Source organism: Brachypodium distachyon, chromosome 2, assembly GCF_000005505.3.
Source record: "Brachypodium distachyon strain Bd21 chromosome 2, Brachypodium_distachyon_v3.0, whole genome shotgun sequence".
NCBI classification, from domain to species: Eukaryota; Viridiplantae; Streptophyta; class Magnoliopsida; order Poales; family Poaceae; genus Brachypodium; species Brachypodium distachyon.
Window position 1 is genome coordinate 6,670,972 of NC_016132.3, and position 21,718 is coordinate 6,692,689.

The window sequence follows — 21,718 nt, forward strand, 5'->3', positions numbered from 1 at the left end:
GATATAATCCCTGCCGCACGTGTCAGGGATCGTTCATCTCCAGCTTTGATTCTCTCTAGGTCTCCAGCGATTTGATTCTCTCTAAGTGTATTCGTACTGCTAGTACACTATGAATCCAGCTGATCAGGCCCTAGGTAGCTAGTTGTACGTACGTACGACTTCATTAACCACCTCTGCGCTAAAGATGTACGTATAAGAGTAATTCCTCCTTTGTCTGGATCCAATTGTTCTTCCTTAATTAGTTTCAAACAAGGGGCACGGAAACAATATTGTACCTTCTCAGGTGAAAGCCCAAATTCTAGTAAGGATAAACTAAACCGAATTTAATTAATACCCAAAGTTCTAATTTTATTCTAATTCAACTTAAAGTTTTGACCAAATTTATAGAAAAACGTATCGACTTTTAGAATATACACCAAATAAGCCGAATGATTGTACAAGCTACTGCTTGTATTATCATGCCGTTCATCTTGCTTTGAGATTAGGAAAAAGAAAAGCTCATGGCACAGTACGTAATTGAAGATGCCTACCAACTTTTCTTTCCAACTTTTTGGCCTTAGGCTAAAAGTACGTAATTGAACATGCCTATCAAAACAGTACAGTTAAAGAACACCATTTGTTCATTTTATAGCTTAGCAGCATCATAATTTCCGTTGGCGCCTTAGGGCATCCACACTCTTTAGAGGTAGTTCTACCTTTAAGATGGGACCCATGACATATCTCTAAGCTTATCACCAAATGATGCAGTGGTTAGAGACAATTTTACTTCTAAGCTGGGTCTCACGTCTGAGTAAGTTGACATGCATGCCTCTCACGGTTTTTCTCTATCCCTTTTATTTTAGTGGTGTTTATTTTTTGGAGGTTGACTCTAAAGAAAGAGGCACTTTCTACTTTTAAACCTTAGAGACAGCAGGCTGTAGTCCTCAGAGGTTGCCTCTATGCGTTAGAGGCATCCATAGGGACAGAAAAACTAAAGAGTGTAGATGCTCTTACCATTTGATTTTGAGATATGAGACTAGGAGTACAGTTAGTACAGTATCAACAGCTGATTTAATTTGGTAGGATAGTACAGGTAAGGAGACATCAACTGACTACTCCCTAAGTGCATGTTGGTCAATAAGTACTCGAGTATATTTAGCTTCAGCTCCATGTTTGATTTGTAGGATGGACCATATTACCCAGCTTTTTTATGTGAGGGAGCCAGAGCGTCAACTGCGCTTGTCCAGGAGGACCACGACGGCTCGACCCCGCAGGCGCGCAGCAAACGACAGGCGTTTTTCTGCTTCTTTTTTAGGACGACTTCGGGTAAGTGTTCCACCGGTTGGACCTCGAATTTTCTTGGCCCGGGCTGAGATCCAGGAGAGGTGAAACCAATTAAATGTACTTCCTCCGGTGGGAAACTGTCGCAGTAATTTCGGTCGAAGACAGTACAAAATTTAGGGTGGGCTAGCAATGCTATCCGACTAGGCTAAACCACGGGCAGAAATTTGTGCTCAGTCTTGGTGAACTGTTAGTAACCGTGTTATAAACTTTTATTGCTCCCTGATCTTTTTTTATGACAACAATTTTTTTCCGATGAACAATTTATTTAGAAAAAGCTAGGTGGGTTTAGGTAAATGAATATATCATATCTCAGTTCAAGATGACATTACAGATGACAGAATGATTGAAACGGAACTATGAACATGATTTTCATTTGAATTTCATAAAACGTAGCTCGCTGTGCTTCATGCCTGTATGATGTATCACATGGTCAAAACGGAGAGAAACAAATGACAGTTCTAGCGGGCTTTCAAAGGGCCCTAAAGAGTGTGTGTTTCATGGTTTAGATGAAAACATTGTTTATCTGTTTATCAAATGTTTGTTGGGATGTTTTTATGGCATGTAGTTTGCTGCACTTTAATATTAGTAAGGTACCTGATTCTATGCAACACTTGAATTTACAATTTTGATGTTAGAAATAGAAAGCTATAGCTATTGGTTTCGCTGCTCTTTGTTGGACATTATGGAAAACAAGGATTTTGGCTTGTTTTCAAAGAAAATACCCTTCTAACCTAGTTTTGTTTGTCTGTCAATGGATTGCATATTGGGTCGGTATGCAGTAATTTGATATGATGGAAAAAATGGAGCTAGGTACGAACATGCTACATTTCGTGGTCGGGATGGAGGTGCTGAATAAAAGGCATGGTTGGGGCCTTTTCAACTTGAGAATTGCTGATAATGAAGACTGAGAATTCTGTTTGTTTGCCAGCATGTTTGCCTGGTAGGATGCTTATTCTGTTGTTATTCCTTCTCATTTTCAGACTTCAGAACTGCCCAGAATAGGAAGTCATCGGATCATCTCGATTTTGGCAGCAAATGCAAATTTGGTTTTGTTGCCAAAAAAAAATAGCCTATGGAATCTTGCACGCCTACCCCCTTCACAACTTTTGCCAAAATTTTGGCCAACTTGGAGCCAAGAAATTTCTAACCAATTTTTTAGATACGCCATCGCCCGCAATTATTGACGAGAATCGGTAGAGCATGAATTGGCATGAAGCTGAACCAAACATACCGAGAAATGCGCTAGGGTTTCCTTTCGAACTGGCACAGTCGCCGGGTCATTGAAGTATAAGGCCGGAGCCCATTACCATCCAGCGACGCAGGGCCGGCCCAATGTTTACAGCCCATAGCCCGCAGTACAACAAGCCTCACCCACCCTCGTCTGTTCCACCAGCATTCCAACTCCTGACCCCAAACTCTAGGGTTTCCCAGCCACCCCCCGCGAACCCCCACGCCGAGCCGACTCGATCCGAAACCAATCCACCCCACAACTTCCGGCGGCGATGTCGACAGCGGCGGCGCAGGGCGGCGAGAAGCCGGCGCTCAGGAAGCCGGTGTTCGTCAAGGTTGACCAGCTCAAGCCTGGCACCAACGGCCACACCCTCGTCGTCAAGGTCGTCAGCGCCAACCCCGTCCCTGGCCGCACGCGCCCCGGTGCCCCCGCCTCCTCCTCCCGTCCGCCCCGCATCGCGGAGTGCCTCGTCGGCGACGAGACTGGCACCATCATCTTCACCGCCCGCAACGACCAAGGTGATTTATGTTCCCACTTCAGCACTTCTTAGCGTGGGCATCATTTGCTGTATGCTGGGTTGTTTAAGCACCCTTGCTTTAATCTGTTTGGACTCATAGACAATACTCCTTCCGTTCATAAAATAAATCATTTCGTAGAAAGAGTGCAGTCAAACTTTTCAAACTTTGACCGCGCTAATATATAAGATTTTTTTTTGATTGGTTGGAGAAAATAGTACCTTTAGATTTTTCATGAAAATAAATACTTTCTTGAAGAAGTTTCATGATTTTCCACTAGCATATGGGTCGCTGTGTTGATGTCTAAAACATCATCTATTTACGAATGGAGAGAGTAATCTCTAATGTTCAGATTTTTTTACCGTACCAAATTATAACGCCACTCCCTAAATTTAGTGTAGCTTTAGTAGCAGCCATGATAGGATAAGATGTATTTGTAAATCTTAATAGGTGTGGAGGCCACTTCTTTTAACAACTTCGGGGTCATATGTTTAATCATCAGATAGCAATCCAGTGATCCTGCTGGAGTGCTGGTGGGTATTATGATTTGTTCAGATGAAGGGGGCATAGGCCTTTGCGGCTTTGCCCTCCACCGATTTTCACTACGAGGCACCCATAAGTTATAGTGGTTCTGGATTGCATGCCCACCAGAATCCCAAGAACTTATAAGCGTGCAAAAACATAAGTGTATTTCTGAGACAACATTTTACATGCCAAGGCAGCAGAAATAGGAAGTGTGTCTGTACATATAAAGACACTGCAATCGTCCAGTGTCCAGTTGCAGCTGATCCCCTTATACTCTCAAACACCTCACACGCCACCTGACACAACCTCAAGACCCTTTGCTGCGAAGTATCACATTCAGCATCCACCTAGTTATTGATCCAATAGCATACTGAATTACACACTGGAATGATCAGCAGGTGTAATATGCTGGAAACAATCAATTTCCGTTGGCCTCTACAAAATGCGACATTTCAATTTCATTCTGAAATAATTCTAAAAACCAGATAGCAAAAGTAAGTGATGCATAGTTGAGTAAAACTTGTATTTGTGTAATACAACTAGTTATCTGCATGCCAAACAAACTACATCTGCTGCTTGGTTTCTTCGCAGTTGGCCCAAGTTCGAATCATGTATTTATTATTCCAAAACAGCACATCAGTCCTGTCTTGTATTCTTGTGGTATTGTTTCCTTGAATCCAGGTTATGCGATTAAGGTATATATTTGCAGGTGCAGGCTTCCTGAGTTTGTTTAAATTTTAATGGAATGGTTGTTGTATTTATTGTCAGTGTCCACTTGAGATATTATTTCACCAAACATACTAACATGCATGAAAATCTAGTGACGTTAGTTCTGACCAGTGATCAGAGATTTGCTATCTCCTTGCCTTTGGTTGGGGCCTAGGTCTCACACGCACCATATTACTAATGCAATCTTGTGTGGTTGTGCCCTTTAATGTTGGACTTATATGTTTTTATTTTTTGTATACTTCAATTTCACACAACAGATGGACATGCTTGGCAGGTATCCCATCTATTATTATGCACACAATTGCCTTTTTTTAAAGTCCGGGAGATGAGAAAAAGGAAAGCTTAGTAGCTTCACCATTTTGATTTGCTAATTAATCTCATGTTCAGTAACAGTAGTACCATTTTCTTTTGTCTTTGTTAGCATGGAGGAGTATGTGCCATTGCAAGTTCTTTGTGTTCTGGGGTGTTTTGTGGTCATCAGAGTATAGTGGACATTATCACGATTCTTGATCTATCTGATGATGTATGTATCATGGACGAGGACTAACGGTACACTATTCGATGCAGTTGATGTGTTGAAGCCTGGTGCCACAGCAATATTGCGCAATGCTAAAATAGACATGTTCAAATGTTCGATGAGGCTTGCCGTGGACAAGTGGGGGCGTGTAGAGGCTGCAGAACCTGCCAGCTTTACAGTGAAGGAAGATAACAACTTGTCGCAAGTAGAGTATGAATTGGTTAATGTGGCTGAGTAATCGTCCAAGTTTTCATGCCCTTTCCTTGCCATAAAAATGAAGTACTTTGAATGAATTATGAAGCCTTTGCTAAGCCTGTTTATTTCGTATGGTGGTAGTAGCTAAGATCAAGATTGTATCACTTTTAAGTTAGAATGTTGATGGATTAAACTGAGCTGTCCGTGCGTCTACTACATTGTGATTCCTCTTGGCACTATTTTCATCCCTGTAATGGAACGAGGTCAGGCCCGGTTCTTGAGATGAATGAAACTAATTCCCTAACGAACGGTGGCTATTTGCTGTTGAACTGTGTCGATGTAAGTATGTTGGTAACAATTTTTCGGTTAACTCACGTAAAATAACTATCATTCACAGCTGCTGCTGTTTGTCAGCTACATTATGGATGCCTATAAAAAGCAATGCCTATGTTTGACAAGACAAGGCCTAGCAAGGCCAACACTTCCGACGAACGTACTGAAAACTCGCGCCTGAGAAGAATATCCCCTCTGCGTCGGGCAAACATGGCATCCGTCTCCGGCGTGCGTCCGCAGGATCATCAGCCGCCGGCGCAGGCAGCAACCATCGCCGCCGTAAATGGTGACAACAATGACGAAGGGCCGTCAGTGGAGCTGGCGTTCGCGGGGCAGCAGCCCCCGCCGTGGTGGCGGCAGGTCACGGCGCGGTCCGTGGCCACGAGCGTCGTGCTGGGCGCCGTGCTCAGCTTCATGTCGATGCGGATCGGCCTGACCGCCGGGGTCGGCCCGTCGTTCAACATCGTCGCCAGCCTGCTCGGCTTCTTCGCCGTCAAGTCGTGGACGCGGCTGCTTGCCCGCTGCGGCGTCGCCTCCCAGCCCTTCACCAGGCAGGAGAACGTCGTCCTGCAGACGTGCATCATCTCCTGCGCTACCTTGTCCTTCTACGGTATGGCCATGCAGCAACGCCCATGGGCACCCGTACCAAGCGCAAACAAGCAAACATTGATGGAAATCCCAGGGTCTGCATGTGCCATTTTTTCTAAAATTGACGGTAGCTCAACCGTCCGGTTGTAATTTCTCAGGCGGGTTCACGACGTATCTGCTTGCGATGACGGAGACGGTGGCGAAGTCAGCCGGTGGGGCAGGCACCGGCAAGGACGTGTACACGCTGCATACAGGGAAGATCATTGCCTTCCTCAGCCTCGTCAGCTTCGCCAGCTTATTCTGCACTCTCCCGTTGCGGAAGGTATGGAAAAAAGAAAGTGTTTTCTGACAATGAAGTGACCTCTACTTGATCGATGAGCCATTAGTTCAATTTCGCCGCATTTCTTCGACATTTCGATGTTCATGTTTTCGACATTGCTTGGCAGCTTATGATACTGGACTACAAACTGATGTATCCAACTGGTTCAGCTATCGCTGGAATCGTCAACAGCTTCCATACACCAGCGGGAGCTGCAACGGCAAAGTAAATACATCCAGTATCTGTTTCCCCGTAAAAAAACTAAAATGAAACTTTTTGCTGTTCACTATCTTCATTTGATATCTTATTTCTTTCTCTCCGTAGATTGCAAGTGCTTGCCATGTCCAAAGCCATGGCTGGAAGCTTCATGTGGGCATTCTTCCAGTGGTTTTACACAGGAGGAAGTGGGTGTGGCTTCCAAGATTTTCCTATGTTCGGAATCAAGGCATACAAGCAGAAATTTTACTTCGATTTCTCTGCGAGTCTAGTCGGTGTGGGCATGATCTGTCCTGTCCTCATAAATTTCTCGATGCTTTTCGGATCCATCATTACTTCGTTTATCATGTGGCCAACCCTCCAGAGCAAGAAAGGGCAATGGTATACTGATCCTTCGCCGACTAATTTCAAGGGTATCAATGGATACAAGGTCAGTAGCAGAATTCCGTCTGAAATTTACTGTAGTTGATACTTGATCGGAAGCTTTAGTCTTTGCACTTCACTGACCATAACTGCTTGGATCATTTAGGTGCCCATGGGCATAGCAATGGTGCTTGGTGATTGCCTGTTCCAACTAGGAGCAATCACCATAAGAGCAGCGAATCACTTCCACAAGAATCGCCAGGAACAAAAACTCAGCGGTGCGAGCATGCCGGATGATCGGAATTCAGACGAGCAAACATCGCTTAGCTACGATGATTGTCGCAGGAGCAAAATCTTTCTGAACGAAGGAATGCCAGACCATGTTGCGATTGCTGGCTACATCCTCTTCGCAGCCATCTCAACAATCTTTGTCCCGTGCATCTTTCCACAGATTGGTTATTACCACGTGGTCTTCTTATACACTGTTGCTCCCATCCTGGCATTCTGCAATTCGTATGCTTCTGGACTTTGTGACTGGTCCCTCGCATCCGTCTACGCCAAGCTTGCTATCTTCATTGTTGGGGCTTGGGTTGGTGAAGCATCTGGTGGAGCCATCGCCGGTCTTGCTGCCTGTGGTGTCATGTTGATGATCATTGGCAATGCTGCTGAGCTTATGCATGACTTCAAGACAGGATACCTTACACTCACCTCGCCACTGTCCATGTTCATAAGCCAGGCAATTGGGACTTTGCTTGGTTGCTTGATCAACCCGCTTGTTTTCATGTCCTTTCAAAAACTTGTTGGCAAAGAGCATCTGGGAGAAGCTGGATCGGTTTTCTCAGCACCCTTGGCCACTGCATACCGTGGGCTTGCAGTTTTAAGTGTCGAAGGGATCAAGATACTTCCGAAACACTCCACTAAGTTCTGTGTAGCTTTCTTCTTTGTTGCTTTTTGCTTGGATTGCCTGACAGCAGTAGCCAAAGCAAAGAAGTGGAAGGTAAAAAAAATTATTCCAAACGCCATGGCTTTGGCAATTCCATTCTTAATCGGACCAAATATTGCAATAGACATGGCCATGGGGAGTCTCCTATTAGTTATCTGGAAGAAAGCAGATAAGAAAAATGCAAGCACACTTGCAGTTGTAGTGGCATCAGGTTTAATCTGCGGAGACGGACTTTGGGCATTGCCATCAGCAATACTTTCAATTTTCCAAATCGAGCCACCCATCTGCATGAAGTTCTTGTCTAGTTACCAGACTGAGGAAATGCAGGAGCACTTCCTACCCAAATTGGCTACTTCTTCGCAATAATACAGAGTAGTTGCAGAAATTACTTGTAAATGATTTCAGATCATATTGTTATTGAGATATCTAGTGACTGCAAGATGTGTGTATTTCGTGCATCACATACTTTTCTTTTCTTTTTCTTATGTTAATTGGATCTATGCCACTGTCTATTCCACTAGTTAGAAATATGCCATTACAAAAACTTACTTGGAGAAATGCCACTCTAACTTTTTTATACCTCTATCAATGTCATTCTGTCCACTTAAGACCAATAACTGTTCGTAAAATACATGTATTTCAGCGTGTACAACAGTATTTACCATAATACCCCTATTTACAACGCTCAGCAGTACGTTCGAGTCTTCCAGGCACCATAAAGGTTCAAAAAATTGTTTGACTTGGGATGGAAAAGAAAACTGTTCGTATAAAACTATATCTATACATATTTAGACAATATACGTGCTGGTATTGGACAAAAAGACATTGATAGAGGTATAAGAAAGTTAGAGTGGCATTCCTCTAAGTCAAATTTTTTTAATGTCTGATAGGTGCAGACCAAAAGGATCAAATGACGCGCAACACCAGTAAAAACAAACAAAACATGCTTGTATCACCGGATCATGCAGATGAAACCAAAAAACGAGATAAAAATCGATCAAGTGTAGTATTGATTTGCTAGCAACCCAAAGTTCTATGCTCTTGGTATGATTCTCACCACATGAGAATTCTGGTTAATGAAGAGGGGAAAATGAAGTCTTAGTAGGATCTAAAACAATTTATTTAGTAACTCGTCATAATTCACATACAGAAAAAGAAAAGCATGTTTTCTTTTCTTTCCAACTCATTTCGCAGGATCACAAAATAACTTGGAAAAGTAGTAATCTCATGGCTCCAGTGGCTGGGCAGCATCATACTCCATCAATTTCAGCTGTACCCAACAACATTAACTTGTAAAAATTGTTACACAAAATTAGAAAGAAAAACATGAAAATTACTCATGTAGAGTTTTGCTTTTTCCAGGGTGTTTTAGTATACATCAAAACCAAAGGTGAAAAGTTATAAGTTTCTCTACAACATGAAAGGAAAGAGATAACAAACTAAAACAAGAGGAATGGTTCTGATCATCCTTCATTGTATACTTTAGTTTTACCAGCAAAACAGGGAGGATTACATACAATTTTTCCTTATGGAATATTAAACAAAGCTAGCTACAATTTGGAGCCAATAAAAATGTTAAATAAATAGTGGGCAGCAGTATTTTGAGGGAGACACTATGCTACTAGTTGAAATACTTCTACTAGTGCCATGCTTGCTAAAGCAGTAATACCCGCAAGTTATAGTAGATACTAGCTCACAACCAAAATACAAGATGCAACGGCTTGCAAATCTGCAACTGCTACACCACTGCCACTGAGTCACTGAGAGTTTAGGCGAGATTGAGTTAGTCCTCTTAGAACTTTAAATTACTTCTCAATTTTTTATATTTAATAATGCTCCAGTGTATATTTTGTAAAAACAAAACGAATAATTTTATTTTGATCTTAACCGGTCAATAACATGTAACATATATAACCACTTTGTTATATTTTGCCCCAATTTGCATATACTCCCTCCGGTCCGAAATATAGTTTAGCACGGTGGGGGCCTCACCGTTGGCAGCAGTCCAGTTGCAACCCAGTTAACTTTTTCCGACCAAATAAGCATAAAAAAAGTCCGCACACTAGTATTAGTCACAAAAAATCACATGGTCAAGTGGTCAGGCCACTTGCTAGTGAGGTAGAGATCTTGTGTGTTCGAGTCCTTCCCTTTACAAATATTTTGTGATGTCCTGATTTCCTTCTCATGGGCTGTAGATAATATAAAAAAAGTGTTAAACGGGCTCGAGGCTGAGGCCCAGGTACGGCCCAAGACGGGTCACGGCCGGCACGGCCCGTTTATAATCGTGCCGGGCCGAGCCCGTAACAGGCCTGGCATGGCGGGCTCGCGGGCTTTTTCAAAAAGCCCGGCCCGTTGGCCAGCTATAGCCCGGAATACTCGTCGCGGGGGTCATTTTGCGAAAACCCCCTCCGATGTTTTGCGACTCAACGCGTACTCCGTCGTTCCCTTAACCCTGGCCCTCGCCCGCGCCGGTACGCCCTCGTTCACGCCGCCGCCGATGCCCGCTCCCTCCTCGCCGCCACCTCTCCACCTCGCCTCACCAAGCTCACGTGGCTAAAAATCGAATCTTGGCGGTGAACTCCAGATCCGATCTTGCCGAGCGCCGTCGCGCACAGCAGATCGAAGCTGCTGCTGCTGCTTCCCGCCTGTCCTCTCTGCTGAAGCTCGAGTGCTCGAGCTGCCGTCCTTGCTCGCCAGCCGCCGCCGCTGCTGAAGCTCGAGCGCCCGCATCTTCTTCTTCCTGGAGGGTAAGCTCGATGCAGCAGAGGATATCACTGATTTCAGGTTCGTCTTGAGCACCTTCTGAACTTGCAATGTCAAAGAATTTAGAATATTTCTGTCTTCTGAACTTTCAATGTCATATGCTCAAACCTAATCATCTTGCGTACTAAAGCAGCTAATGTGGGGTCATGGTCTTGGTCTAAATTATATTGTAGAGCACTGATGTTATTCAGCAAATAGAAGATGTTTGTCTGAAAGAAATTAAGGGGCATTTTTGTTTAACCTTATTGATAGAAAATGCATAGATTTCAGAGAACTACAGTTATGTGTATCCATCGATCCTTCCCATGTACTGAGTCGTTTGGAGTAGTATGTATTGTGTCAATATATATTTCCATCCATCCTAATCGATGCTTCCATTGCTTTGTTCTGCTGCTGTTGTTCATAGTGTCAAAGTCCATGTGTGCTGCTCTTGTTCACCTTCTGAACTCTGAACTCAGAAGCTACACTTCTTTTTTCTGTGGGATGTCGATGCTGAAATATGTTCAGCTTCTGAACACTGAACTCAGAAGCTACACTTTTTTTTTTGTAGGCATGTCGATGCTGAAATATGTTCAGAATAATATTGTGTATTCTTTCAGTACTCCAACTAATTAAGGGGGGGTCTTCTTGGAGTTTTGGTGTTGTTGTACTGCACTGCTTTCTTATCATGTGTTAGGAGTACATGAATTCCTCCTGGTAATTTTTAGGAGTAATTCTCTGAAAAATACAATGATAAAGATGCGTATGCTTTAAGTAAGTGGTTCATGTCTGCTGATTTAGTGCTACTGTTTATTTTTCAGCATTCAAGTTGACACTGCTATTACTGCATTTTTCAGTATAACACTGGCTTCAGTCTCATTTCTATGAAAATGTTTTGTTTATGTTCAGGTGCATGAGCTGTTGCAAATATAAAATGAACATGATGCCCATATGTGTGATTTAAGGCAAGTGTTGTTGGAGTATTTAATCTTGCCAAAGCAACTGAACAAGGTATGTGGACAATTCAGATCAAGCAGTCCCAAATCCATTTTCAGATCAGGTATGTGTTGATTTTTCAGAGGATATTGATCATGTGGTTGTGTGCTGTATTTGTCAGAGTATCTTGATACAATGGCCTGAACCTTGTGTTGTACTGAATTGGCTGTGTGCTGTATTTTCAGAGTATCTTGATATAATGGTCTGAATCTTGTGCTGTACTGAATTGACACTGGTTATGAAGTTTATTTTTGTTGTTCTTTGTGCCTATGCGATCGAGCTGATGTTCCGTGTGCCGACGCGAGCTGCTGCTGCTACTGCTACTGATTACTTGTTGCTGTTGTTCCAGATTAATGTTGGAGGGAGCAATCTGGTAAGTACTTGCTGGCAGATTTCAGTTCTTCAATTCTTCACACCTTCTGACAGTGCTTAATCGACTGTGCTAAGTAGCTTCTGTTCTAGCAGTGCTTGAATTGATTCAGACTGGTTTCTGTTGTGTTTTTCAGATCACTTCAGTTCACTGTCGGAGTAGATTTCTGCCAGTGCTTGAATCGATTCTGATAAGTTGATTTTGTTATGGTAGTGGTTGAATAGACTCAGCTGGTTTCTGTTCTGTGTTCTGGCGTGATGGAGCTGGAGCTGGAGCAGGATGGTTGGCATCGACCGTTCTGTGACGGCGGCACGCAAAATTCTCCTCGCCCGCGACTTGGTCTGGCGGAGTAGCAGGATGGTTGGCGCTCGACGGGGGCGCGGCCGTAGGAGGGATCGGAGCAGGCCGTCCGGCGGAGCCCGCCGACGACGAGCAGCAGCGACCCCCGCAGGAGCCCTCCGACGACGAGCACGGGCGACCCCCGTGGGAGCCCTTCGACGGCGCGCGGGCGGAGGAAATGGGTGTGGGCGGCGGACGTGGGTGCGGTCAGCCGGCGCGGGCATGGATGCTCGGAGGGGAGGCGACGTCCGCGAGCTCGAGGAGAGACGGAGGATGAAGACAATGTATTTGAAAAATGGACCAAGTTGTAAAGATTAGAATTAAGTGGGTTTTTTTTGAAAATATTCGTTGTATAGGGCCTGCGACAAGTATACGGCCCTGTTTGGTTGGGCTTAAAACTGCTTTCTGACTTTTGGCTTATAAGCCACAAAAGCACCAAATTAGGTGCTTTCGGCTTTGGCTTTTGACATTTGACTTGATATTGTTAGATGATGGTATAAGCAAAAAGCCAAAGTCAAAAGCAACTATTTAGGTGCTTTTGTGGCTTACAAGCCAAAAGTCAAAAAGCAGTTTTAAGCCCAACCAAACAGGGCCATATTCCGGGCCGGAGGGAGTAGTTCGTAAAGCATGTAACTGAAATATGAGTATATCCATTCTTAACAGCAGAAGTAGTAGCCTCAGTCACCAAGTTTGGTAGGAAGGATTAATATGAACAGCATATGTTTAAAGCATATGTTTCCCTTAATTTGTTCAAATCTTATATAGAAAATAGAACTGTCAATCATGCATTAGTTCATGTTTTGAACAAGATTGGCCAGAATTTGTAAATTGTAACTTATGTTTTGTTCGCAGATATTCGACTATGGGACATTGCTGCAAGGTACTAAAGCAATAGCAACTATCTTATTGCCAGAGGGATGGCCTCTTTTATTCCATCCGAAACTCAAACCACCAATTCATTTATCTTTGCATATCCTTGTGCCTAAGAGAGCTGTTCATATTAGTTAACTATCACTTATGATGTAATTAATTATTATTACTCTTACAACAACGAAAACAGGAAGACAGTCTGCCAGTTCCCTGGACACCAGGGTGCTGTGAGAGGTTTGGCAACATCTACCGATGGTGATCTTCTGATATCCTGTGGTGTTGATTGCACGTAAGTTATATTGTAGATGTCTCTTTAGACACAGATTCAAGTCATTCAACTAAATTTGCCGGCATCTCTTCGGTCTTCACACTGCATATTTTTTGTGAAAATGTGGCCCTGTTGCAAGAGGTGTTCTATAATGTTCAATGTGTTAATCCTTTGCAAACGGTCTTTGAAAAATATATCTACTCTATCAAAGTCTACTACTAATTGTAAAAGTACAGAAGTGAACGGTGAAAACATGCCAGTTTTTCTGATCTTAATGTGCGCTAATCAATCTATTGGTTGCAGTGTTCGACTGTGGAAAGATCCTATGCGTAGGATGATGGACACTAGTGATGCTATTGGAGATGCTTCCCAGGTACTTTGATGGAGGTGTTGCATTATTTTGCTGATCTGTTATATTATATCAAATTCTTTTAACTTGAGAGCCTGTTTTACAGCCATCAGCAGTCTACACCTGGAAGCATGCATTTTGGTAAGAGCATTATTGCATTGTCTTGACATCTTCCAGTTTTGTGTCATCTAATTTGCTGAAAGAACAATTTATCTTCTGATGAATCTATAGGGGTGTTGACCACCAGTGGGATGGCGATATTTTTGCAACTGTAGGTGCTCAGGTTGATATATGGGATCATAATAGGTACTCCCTCCGTCTAACAAAAGATGTCTCAAGTTTGTTAAAATTTGGATGTATCTAGACATGACTTAGTCTATAGATGCATTCAAATTTGATCAAAGTTGAGACATCCTTTGTTGGACGGAGGGAGTATAATATTGGATATTCTTTTTGTTGCACTTTCTTGTCTCTTTATTACCACCACCAATGCTAATTTTATTGGTATAGGTTGGAGCCAATAAATAGCTTTGAATGGGGTAAAGATACACTTCTTTCTGTGCAGTTTAATCCTGGAGAACCTGATGTTTTAATTACATCAGCTAGGTAACTTTTCATACTGTCTCTAATTGCTTTTTTCTTTCTCCTCCCGTAAAATCCAACATGTGTTCATTTTAATCATGGATACATTTTTTTGTTGCTGTGATCGGTGATCTTAGTGGCATTTGTCATTCTCTTTTGATTTTCTATTGTGAGTGTTGTAATCTGCTATTATGCTTCCTTCAAACTTCTGACCTATTAAAATACCTATCTTGCAGTGATCGGAGTTTAACACTTTATGACCTACGCATGTCATCCCCAGCTAGAAAGCTAATCATGAAGGTTTGTGAAATTTTTACTTATGGCTGTCAATGCTTCTAATACCTTCTTTTTTCAAAAGAAATACCTGGAACATTGTAACACTATTGACTGTGGTAGGCAGAAGACGTTCACTTTGTTCTTATATACAGTTAAAAGGTACTTTGTGCTGTACATATAGCAGCATTTGTTCACTGCAAACTAAACATAAATTATAAGGGTCAAAGAGCAAGTTATGCTAACAAAGGCCCCTTTTCTGTACGAGAATAGTCTATGCTAGTTTCAGTTCACTAATGCATGATGCTTCATGCCAAAATTAAGTTAATGACTAAAATTATGTTGAGACAGTTTGGACATTGTATTTGATCAAATCTCAGTTTATGAAACACCCTGTGCACTGGTAAGTTCTGGTGGGCTTGGAAAGGTCCCTTTTCCATCTTTTTTTTGGGTGAAACTAGGATCTATAACATTAAGCCTACTTTACCAAACAAATTCCAAGTTTATGTATGGAAGAGATGGAGCTAGCGGTGGGCATAAAAACCAAGAAACAAAACCGGAAACGAATTAACCAAATTTATTGGTTAGTATGGTTTGGTTTGAATTGGTAACTCGGTTAGCATATGTAGAAAACCTAATTTGTTTCAGAAAATTCGGTTGCTTCTACGGGGTAGCCGAACGAGAAAAGAAAATGTGAGGAAGGCCAAGAATCTGGGCCTGAGCCCACCTTTATGTTGGGGACCAGCATAGCACACAGGCTCCATCAATGTATGTACCTCCACATCAGCCCATGTACTTGAATCTTGTTTCCAATCTGAAAACCTAGATGCCCAGCACCTGCAGCGCTACAGAAGCTGGCAGTGGTGCACTTGATTTGGCCATCTCTCATCTGCAGCATCGCTACAGCAGCCGGCAGGCTCCATCGCGGGTCTGTCTTTTCTCTTCCCCACCTAGCCAAGCCTTCCCTAAGCCAGTTCCAAGCTTTGCGCTGCTGCCTGAAGATTCCATTGCCATGGCCATTATTTTCGTCGTCGTCAGCATGCCTCGACCGACGCCATCTCCCAGTCAGCGAACTAAAGGTCTCGTTTCTGCCAAGCGTCCTTACTGTCTCCAGATTGCCAGTGAGCCAGGACGACGGAGTTCTGTTCTCTTCTGCTCTTTCCTTTCTTCTCTATCGTGTTGCAGTTCGGTTGTATTCAGTTTAAACCGAAAACAAATTGTCAGCTAACTGAATTTTCGGTTTGTCAAATTATACATCTATCGTGGTTAGTTTTCAACTACTCCCTCTGATCCATAATAATAAGTGTCATATTTGGTGCAACTTTTGCACTAAATCTGAGACACTTATTATGGATCGGATGGAGTAGTATAATGTCACTCAAGTGTCAACTATATCTGTTCAGTTGAAATTTGCATCTTTTCAATAATCATGCTAACTTAGCTGCCTTTTAAGTTCTCTCATAATATTCGGAGGCATCTCGATACACATTTACTGCTTTTAGCTCTTTCAGCAACCCGTAAACTATGGAGATACTAATTTGCTCTTTCTTTATGCAGACAAGGTGCAATTCAGTATGCTGGAACCCTAGGGAGCCCATGAACTTCACTGCTGTAAGATTTAGATATCATATATTTTCATTCTTGTTATACCCTTGAGCTATCACCCATGAACAATGCAGTTCTTGATTAAATACTTATCAAGCTTTTCTCTGTGAATCGTTTATGAATTTTGTTTAAAGTTGTGATGTTTAACACTTGAGAACTACTGTCCTGATGCTTTTTGTTGCTAGGCAAATGAAGATACAAACTGTTACTCATTCGATTCGAGAAAGCTGGAGGAAGCCAAGATTGTTCACAGAGGCCATGTTTCAGCTGTGTAAGTAGTAAAAATTCGAAGGTCCTGATTTTTTGAAGTTGATATGTCTACAAAATTCCCTTTGTAGAGAAAATGGGAAAAGTGTTATGTAGATTAAAATGTGCATTGAAACATTTGATGTAAAAAAAAACATATGTACATTGAAACATTGAGTGCATGTTCTAGCATATACTCCCTCCGATCCAAAATAAGTGTCTCAGTTTTGAACTAAGCTTAGTTCAAGCCTACTTTAAAACAGCGACGCTTATTTTGGATCGGAGGTCGTACCCCTTATCGATACCAAGAGCAAACTGAACTAAAACTGAACCCTTCAACGATACATCAAAGAAAAAATTGAACTGCAACTAGGATTTTTTATACTTTCTTCCATGGGGATGGGTTTGCTAATTTCTCTTAGGTTATTGAACTCTCTGAGATGCACACTTCCTGCATTATGACTTGTAGAGTACAGCCGAAAACTATCATTGATTCATTTCATGTAGCTGTACTATATAAAGCCCGTTGACGACTTGCAGAGTTCTTTTCTTCTCAATTTTCTTAAGTTGTTCTTACATGAATTGAGTTATTCTCAGGATGGATATTGATTACTCACCAACCGGTCATGAATTTGTTACGGGTTCATATGATAGAACGGTGCGTGTGACCCTAAGATCCTACAATTAATTCACTTTGTAACCATGTCTGGTGATTTTGATTGACAAAATTTAGTTGATGCTTTTGCAGGTGCGGATCTTCCAATATAATGGTGACCATAGCAGGGAGATATATCATACTAAGAGGATGCAAAGGTTTGTTTCTATATCCCCAGTTGGCGTTATATCATTTTTGTGTGGTACAATGGATTGATCACCCTCAAAACCGTTTTGCTACTGGATATCAAATAGATCACTTTAGTGGCATGGCAACTTAGGTTATATAGTTTTAGGAAGTAGTTTATTGTTAAATGTCAATGGGTTCAGCAGTAGTCTGTTCAATTCAATCAGTTTGAAGTTTGACGTTTTAAACATTTGAGTATGTTGTTCTGTGGCTTGGCTACTTACGAGTACCCAGTCTCTATTAGACGTGGGCCGCGTGGCCATTGAACTATGTTAGCTATCTTATTTACTTCAGACCCTATGTCTATCTTCTCCAATACTCCCTCCGTCCCATATCAAGTGACTTTCTATTACATGTATCTAGACGCCTTTTAGGCATAGATACATTCATATTTGGGCAAAATTGAATCACTTAATACGGGACGGAGGGAGTACCTTTTATGGAATTCAGCATTCTACTGTCACATGTCAATGGGTTTCAGAGTAGTCTGTTCAATTCAACCAGTTTGAAGTTTTACGTTAAACAGTTGAGTATGTTGTTTTGTGGCTTTGTTACTTGTGAGTACATGCAGTCTCTATTACCTGAGGCATGGCCAACTGGCCATTGAAGTTGAACTATGTTTCTGGAGAGAGTTATATAGCAACTCTGATGCATGTGCATATATTTTTCTTGGTTGTTGCCTGCAAAGCAAGCTATGTTATTTACTTTAGACTCCATGTTTATCTTCACCGATACCTTTGTGGAATTCATGTTCTACTGTAACCAATTTTCCCCTTACCTTTTCAGGGTGTTCTGTGTTTAATACACCTATGATGAAACCTATCTAGTTTCCAGCAGTGATGACACAAATCTTAGGCTGTGGAAATCTAAAGCTTCAGAACAACTTGGAGTTGTAAGTTCTCTAACACCATGCTAGTTTGCCAATTGCTGCTGTCTTGGTATGCATTGCCATGTGATTCAGCTCAACCTTTTGTGCAACTGGAAGCTAATTTTGGCAGGCACACGGTTTCTCATTGTCGATGCTCAATGAAGTAACATGATAACAACTGTCTTACTGACTTGGAGCTTAATTCCTTTTGATGTGGCAACATCATATTCCACCACCAAACACAGATGGTGCACTTAATTAAGAATGGTAGACAACCATTAGAAAACATGATCCATACATGGCCAGTACCGGAATGGAAGAAAGGAAAAATATATAATCAGATATATTGCATATTGGCTGTCTAAGATAGCACAGTTTTGTGTTACATACATCATCATAGGCTCACAGTGCAGGCGTAAACTATTTTCGGTGTGCAGTCCAATGTGTAGATGATCCCATGGTTTCAAGGAAGTTTTATCATATGTTAGACAATGAAAGCGAATGTCAGGCAACTGGTGATTGTTCCACATTTCCTGGTCAAGACTGGAAAATATTATTAGGTCAACTGGCACTCATTGGTGGTGATGATGATTTGAATTAATTCAACTTATAATAATCACTGCTGCCTTGTTGAAAATAGCCCTGAACGATTGGAAGTGGTTTTAGCTTCCAGGGTGGGCGATCCTTACAGAAACATTTGAATCCTTAATATGTGCTCCTAGGCCCAAATGTCAAATACAGAGGGTGTTTTTCCAACTTTGCAGGGTAAGGTTACCAGAATAACTTCATTAGGTAGTCTGCATCATGGTTTTAAAGGCAACTCATCCCCTTCGCAACTTTTAAGTGCCTAAGGTATGTGGCGAGGCGACTTCATAGAGAAATCATAACTAGTGTAGCAGCAAATCAGACCAGTAAATATATATTTAATAATACACAAAGCAGAGTTCTCACCAACAATTAGACTAATGATTTGACTTGAGGGTTATGTACTACAAAAGTTATATCATTGGATTCGTATTTCAAAAAAGTTTCCAAAGATATAAAATTTGTAACATATAATCTATATAATATTCTAATCGTTGGTCAAAGCTTGACCTCGAAAAATGTGGGCGCCATTCTTTGTGAAAAGGAGGGAGGGAGTATGACACTAGCAGCCAGCCACTAAACTAATCAATTCTGTAAACAATGAGCATGCCTCCAATCAAATACGCAAATCATGGCATTAGAAAGTGCAAAAGACTGCATAATGCATGCACACTTCAGAACATAGCAGAGCGGGGAGAAACAGAGGAGAAAGCATCCTCTAGTCTTCTATTACACTGAGATGTTGGAAGGGTGTATGATCAACTTATTTTTTCTGCAGATTCTTCCAAGGGAACGCAAAAAACAAGAATACCTAGATGCTGTCAAGGAGCGGTATAAGCACCTTCTGGAAATCAAGCGGATTGTCAGGTAAGCTACTATTTCTTGTCATAGGGAGCTTCTACTTGATCTATCATCTCAGTTTTTGTTCACCTTTTTTGCATCTATCATTTTGCTGATGTTGTGGGGATATTGTGTCACTGCAGGCATAGGCACTTGCCTAAGCCGATCTATAAGGCAGCCAACATAAGGCGTACGATGATCGAAGCAGAAAGCCGCAAAGAAGAAAGAAGGAGAGCGCACAGCGCACCTGGAAGCAGGGCCTGTGCAGCCGTTCAGGAAGAAAAGACTCATCAAAGAAGTTGAGTAGGGTGGGTGGATCTGACCATCGCGAGGCCAAACAAGGATATATTCCGGCACATTGTTTTGGTCAATTGCCAACCTCCACCGGATCATGGAGGCTGATATCTGAGTCAGCTGACTTGAGATGTCCAGGTTGCGCAAGGCAGGGTGAAATCGGAGATGTTCATGACGGCTGAAAGTGCTGGAGTTTTGCCCCTTCTATTTATGTGTTGTATTATTTTGACTAGTGGACATGTTCGTGCGCTGTCACGGCCCAAACACAAGATGGTCGTCACTTGTATACACTATCTAAGGATTCTAATCTTCACGGCCCAAAACATATAAATCTAACACACCAAAAATCTGAAGGACGTGAGTACATGTATATAAATACACAAGGTGTGGTCTCATACAACAGAAGCAAAAGATAATTATTGATTGGGAAATCGAATCAGGTTGGGCTGACTCAGATGGGCCAAATCTTTTCCTGTTATTTCTCCTCTTATGGTTTTATTATATTCTAATTGTAATCTCTTTTTTCTCTTTGTCTTTCTTGACCATGAACTAATTGCAAGAACTAAATGAAACAAGATCAGAAACATGAACATTTGGAAGAAAGATCTGAACCATGAACGGAAAGTAACAAGATCTGTCATAGAAAAATGCAAGAACAAATATCTGAAAAGAAAAAACAACCAAAACAGAATCTCAGAAAAAAGGAAAAAAAATCTCCATCGCCCTATGTCCTAACAAAGGCTGAGTTCATTGATTTGTTGAATCAAGAAATGAATCTGAATGAGGAGCTCACGAGAGGCGAAGCACATGGCAGTGGATCGTTCTATCCTCATTGACCCCACATCTCGCCGGACTGCGCCTCGTTAACTGCGGTGCTTCGCCTCTAGAGACGGTGCAACTGGGGCACGCCGTGGTCGGGGAAGAGGGAATGGGGCATGGTCATGGAAGAGGGGCGACGCTCCGATTCTGCCAATCTCGCCACGGTGCACGCAGCCAACGCAAAGAAGGCCAAGGCCATGTGCGGCTGCAGCGAGCTCGCGAGGGCCGCCGCCGCTTCATGCGGCGCCTCTCCTGCTGTTGCTGCCTCGGCGGGCATGGTTGACTTTCGCGTGTGTGAGTGACTTCAGAGACACGTCGGCTCGTCGCCTCTCTCTCATCTCCACGGCTCATCCACCTCATCTTTCCCGATGGACTGGCTCATCGACTCTCTCTTAGACCATTTATTATCCATGGCGGCGGTGGCAGAAGTCTCCATGACGGCGTGCGCAGGGGAGGAGCGCGGCGGCGACGGGCCGTCTATAGATCTTTATCGACGGAGACGGCGCTCGCAGAGGAGGAGGGCGGCTGCGGCGTGCAGAACGAGACGCGAGGCTTGCGGCGGAGGGAGGAGAAGCAGCGGTCGGAGGAGACGGCGAGCGCTGGTTAGGAAGACAAGAGAGAGGATTTTTTTACACGAATGGAGGGGGGTTCGCATCGGGACGTACGGGAGGGGGCGCGGTGGCATACTTATGTAAATTTAATGAAGTTGACGTACGACGCCCGCGGTAATCAACCAACTCCAATTTAATATATAGTAATATATATGTGCAAACCTTGCTGTCATGTACCTTTTTTGAAAGGAAAAACATGGCTTGGCGTGCCAGGACAGAGATGCATACAATCGTTATACGTCCACGGCCAGAGCCCAGCCGCAAATCTTATATGTACTATGCCATATTGCCATGTGGCAGCTCAATTCCCAAGCACGCCAGCACCTATGATGTACGAGCATGATCTCGTTAAAGTGATACATGTCGGGTGTCGCCTAAACTTGATGGTGACATTTCACTGCTCAGGGACAAAATTAGAGGAAT

General features: G+C 42.6%; 2 protein-coding genes and 1 pseudogene across 2 annotated transcripts; all 3 read left to right on the plus strand.

The window, feature by feature from the left end:
- The first annotated feature begins 2,696 nt into the window (after positions 1-2,696).
- Positions 2,697-5,322, plus strand: LOC100822424 (uncharacterized protein At4g28440). Its single transcript, XM_003566159.4, has 2 exons — positions 2,697-3,072; positions 4,891-5,322. Exons 1-2 carry the CDS (start codon positions 2,826-2,828, stop codon positions 5,076-5,078), a joined length of 435 nt encoding a protein of 144 aa, XP_003566207.1. The 5' UTR covers positions 2,697-2,825; the 3' UTR covers positions 5,079-5,322.
- A 138-nt stretch (positions 5,323-5,460) lies between these two features.
- LOC100846694 (probable metal-nicotianamine transporter YSL1) lies at positions 5,461-8,228 on the plus strand. Its single transcript, XM_003565504.3, has 5 exons — positions 5,461-5,978; positions 6,115-6,278; positions 6,403-6,500; positions 6,600-6,921; positions 7,021-8,228. Exons 1-5 carry the CDS (start codon positions 5,477-5,479, stop codon positions 8,161-8,163), a joined length of 2,229 nt encoding a protein of 742 aa, XP_003565552.2. The 5' UTR covers positions 5,461-5,476; the 3' UTR covers positions 8,164-8,228.
- A 3,014-nt stretch (positions 8,229-11,242) lies between these two features.
- On the plus strand, positions 11,243-20,315 carry LOC100820887 (annotated as a pseudogene).
- Positions 20,316-21,718: the final 1,403 nt, after the last annotated feature.

Excerpts from the sequence above, each read along its gene's own strand:
- LOC100822424 (XM_003566159.4), top strand. The coding sequence starts at position 2,826 with ATGTCGACAGCGGCGGCGCAGGGCGGCGAGAAGCCGGCGCTCAGGAAG. Across the intron at positions 3,073-4,890 it reads CACCGCCCGCAACGACCAAG|TTGATGTGTTGAAGCCTGGT; the intron begins GTGATTTATGTT and ends TATTCGATGCAG.
- LOC100846694 (XM_003565504.3), top strand. The coding sequence starts at position 5,477 with ATGCCTATGTTTGACAAGACAAGGCCTAGCAAGGCCAACACTTCCGAC. Across the intron at positions 6,501-6,599 it reads GCGGGAGCTGCAACGGCAAA|ATTGCAAGTGCTTGCCATGT; the intron begins GTAAATACATCC and ends TTCTCTCCGTAG. Across the intron at positions 6,922-7,020 it reads AGGGTATCAATGGATACAAG|GTGCCCATGGGCATAGCAAT; the intron begins GTCAGTAGCAGA and ends TGGATCATTTAG.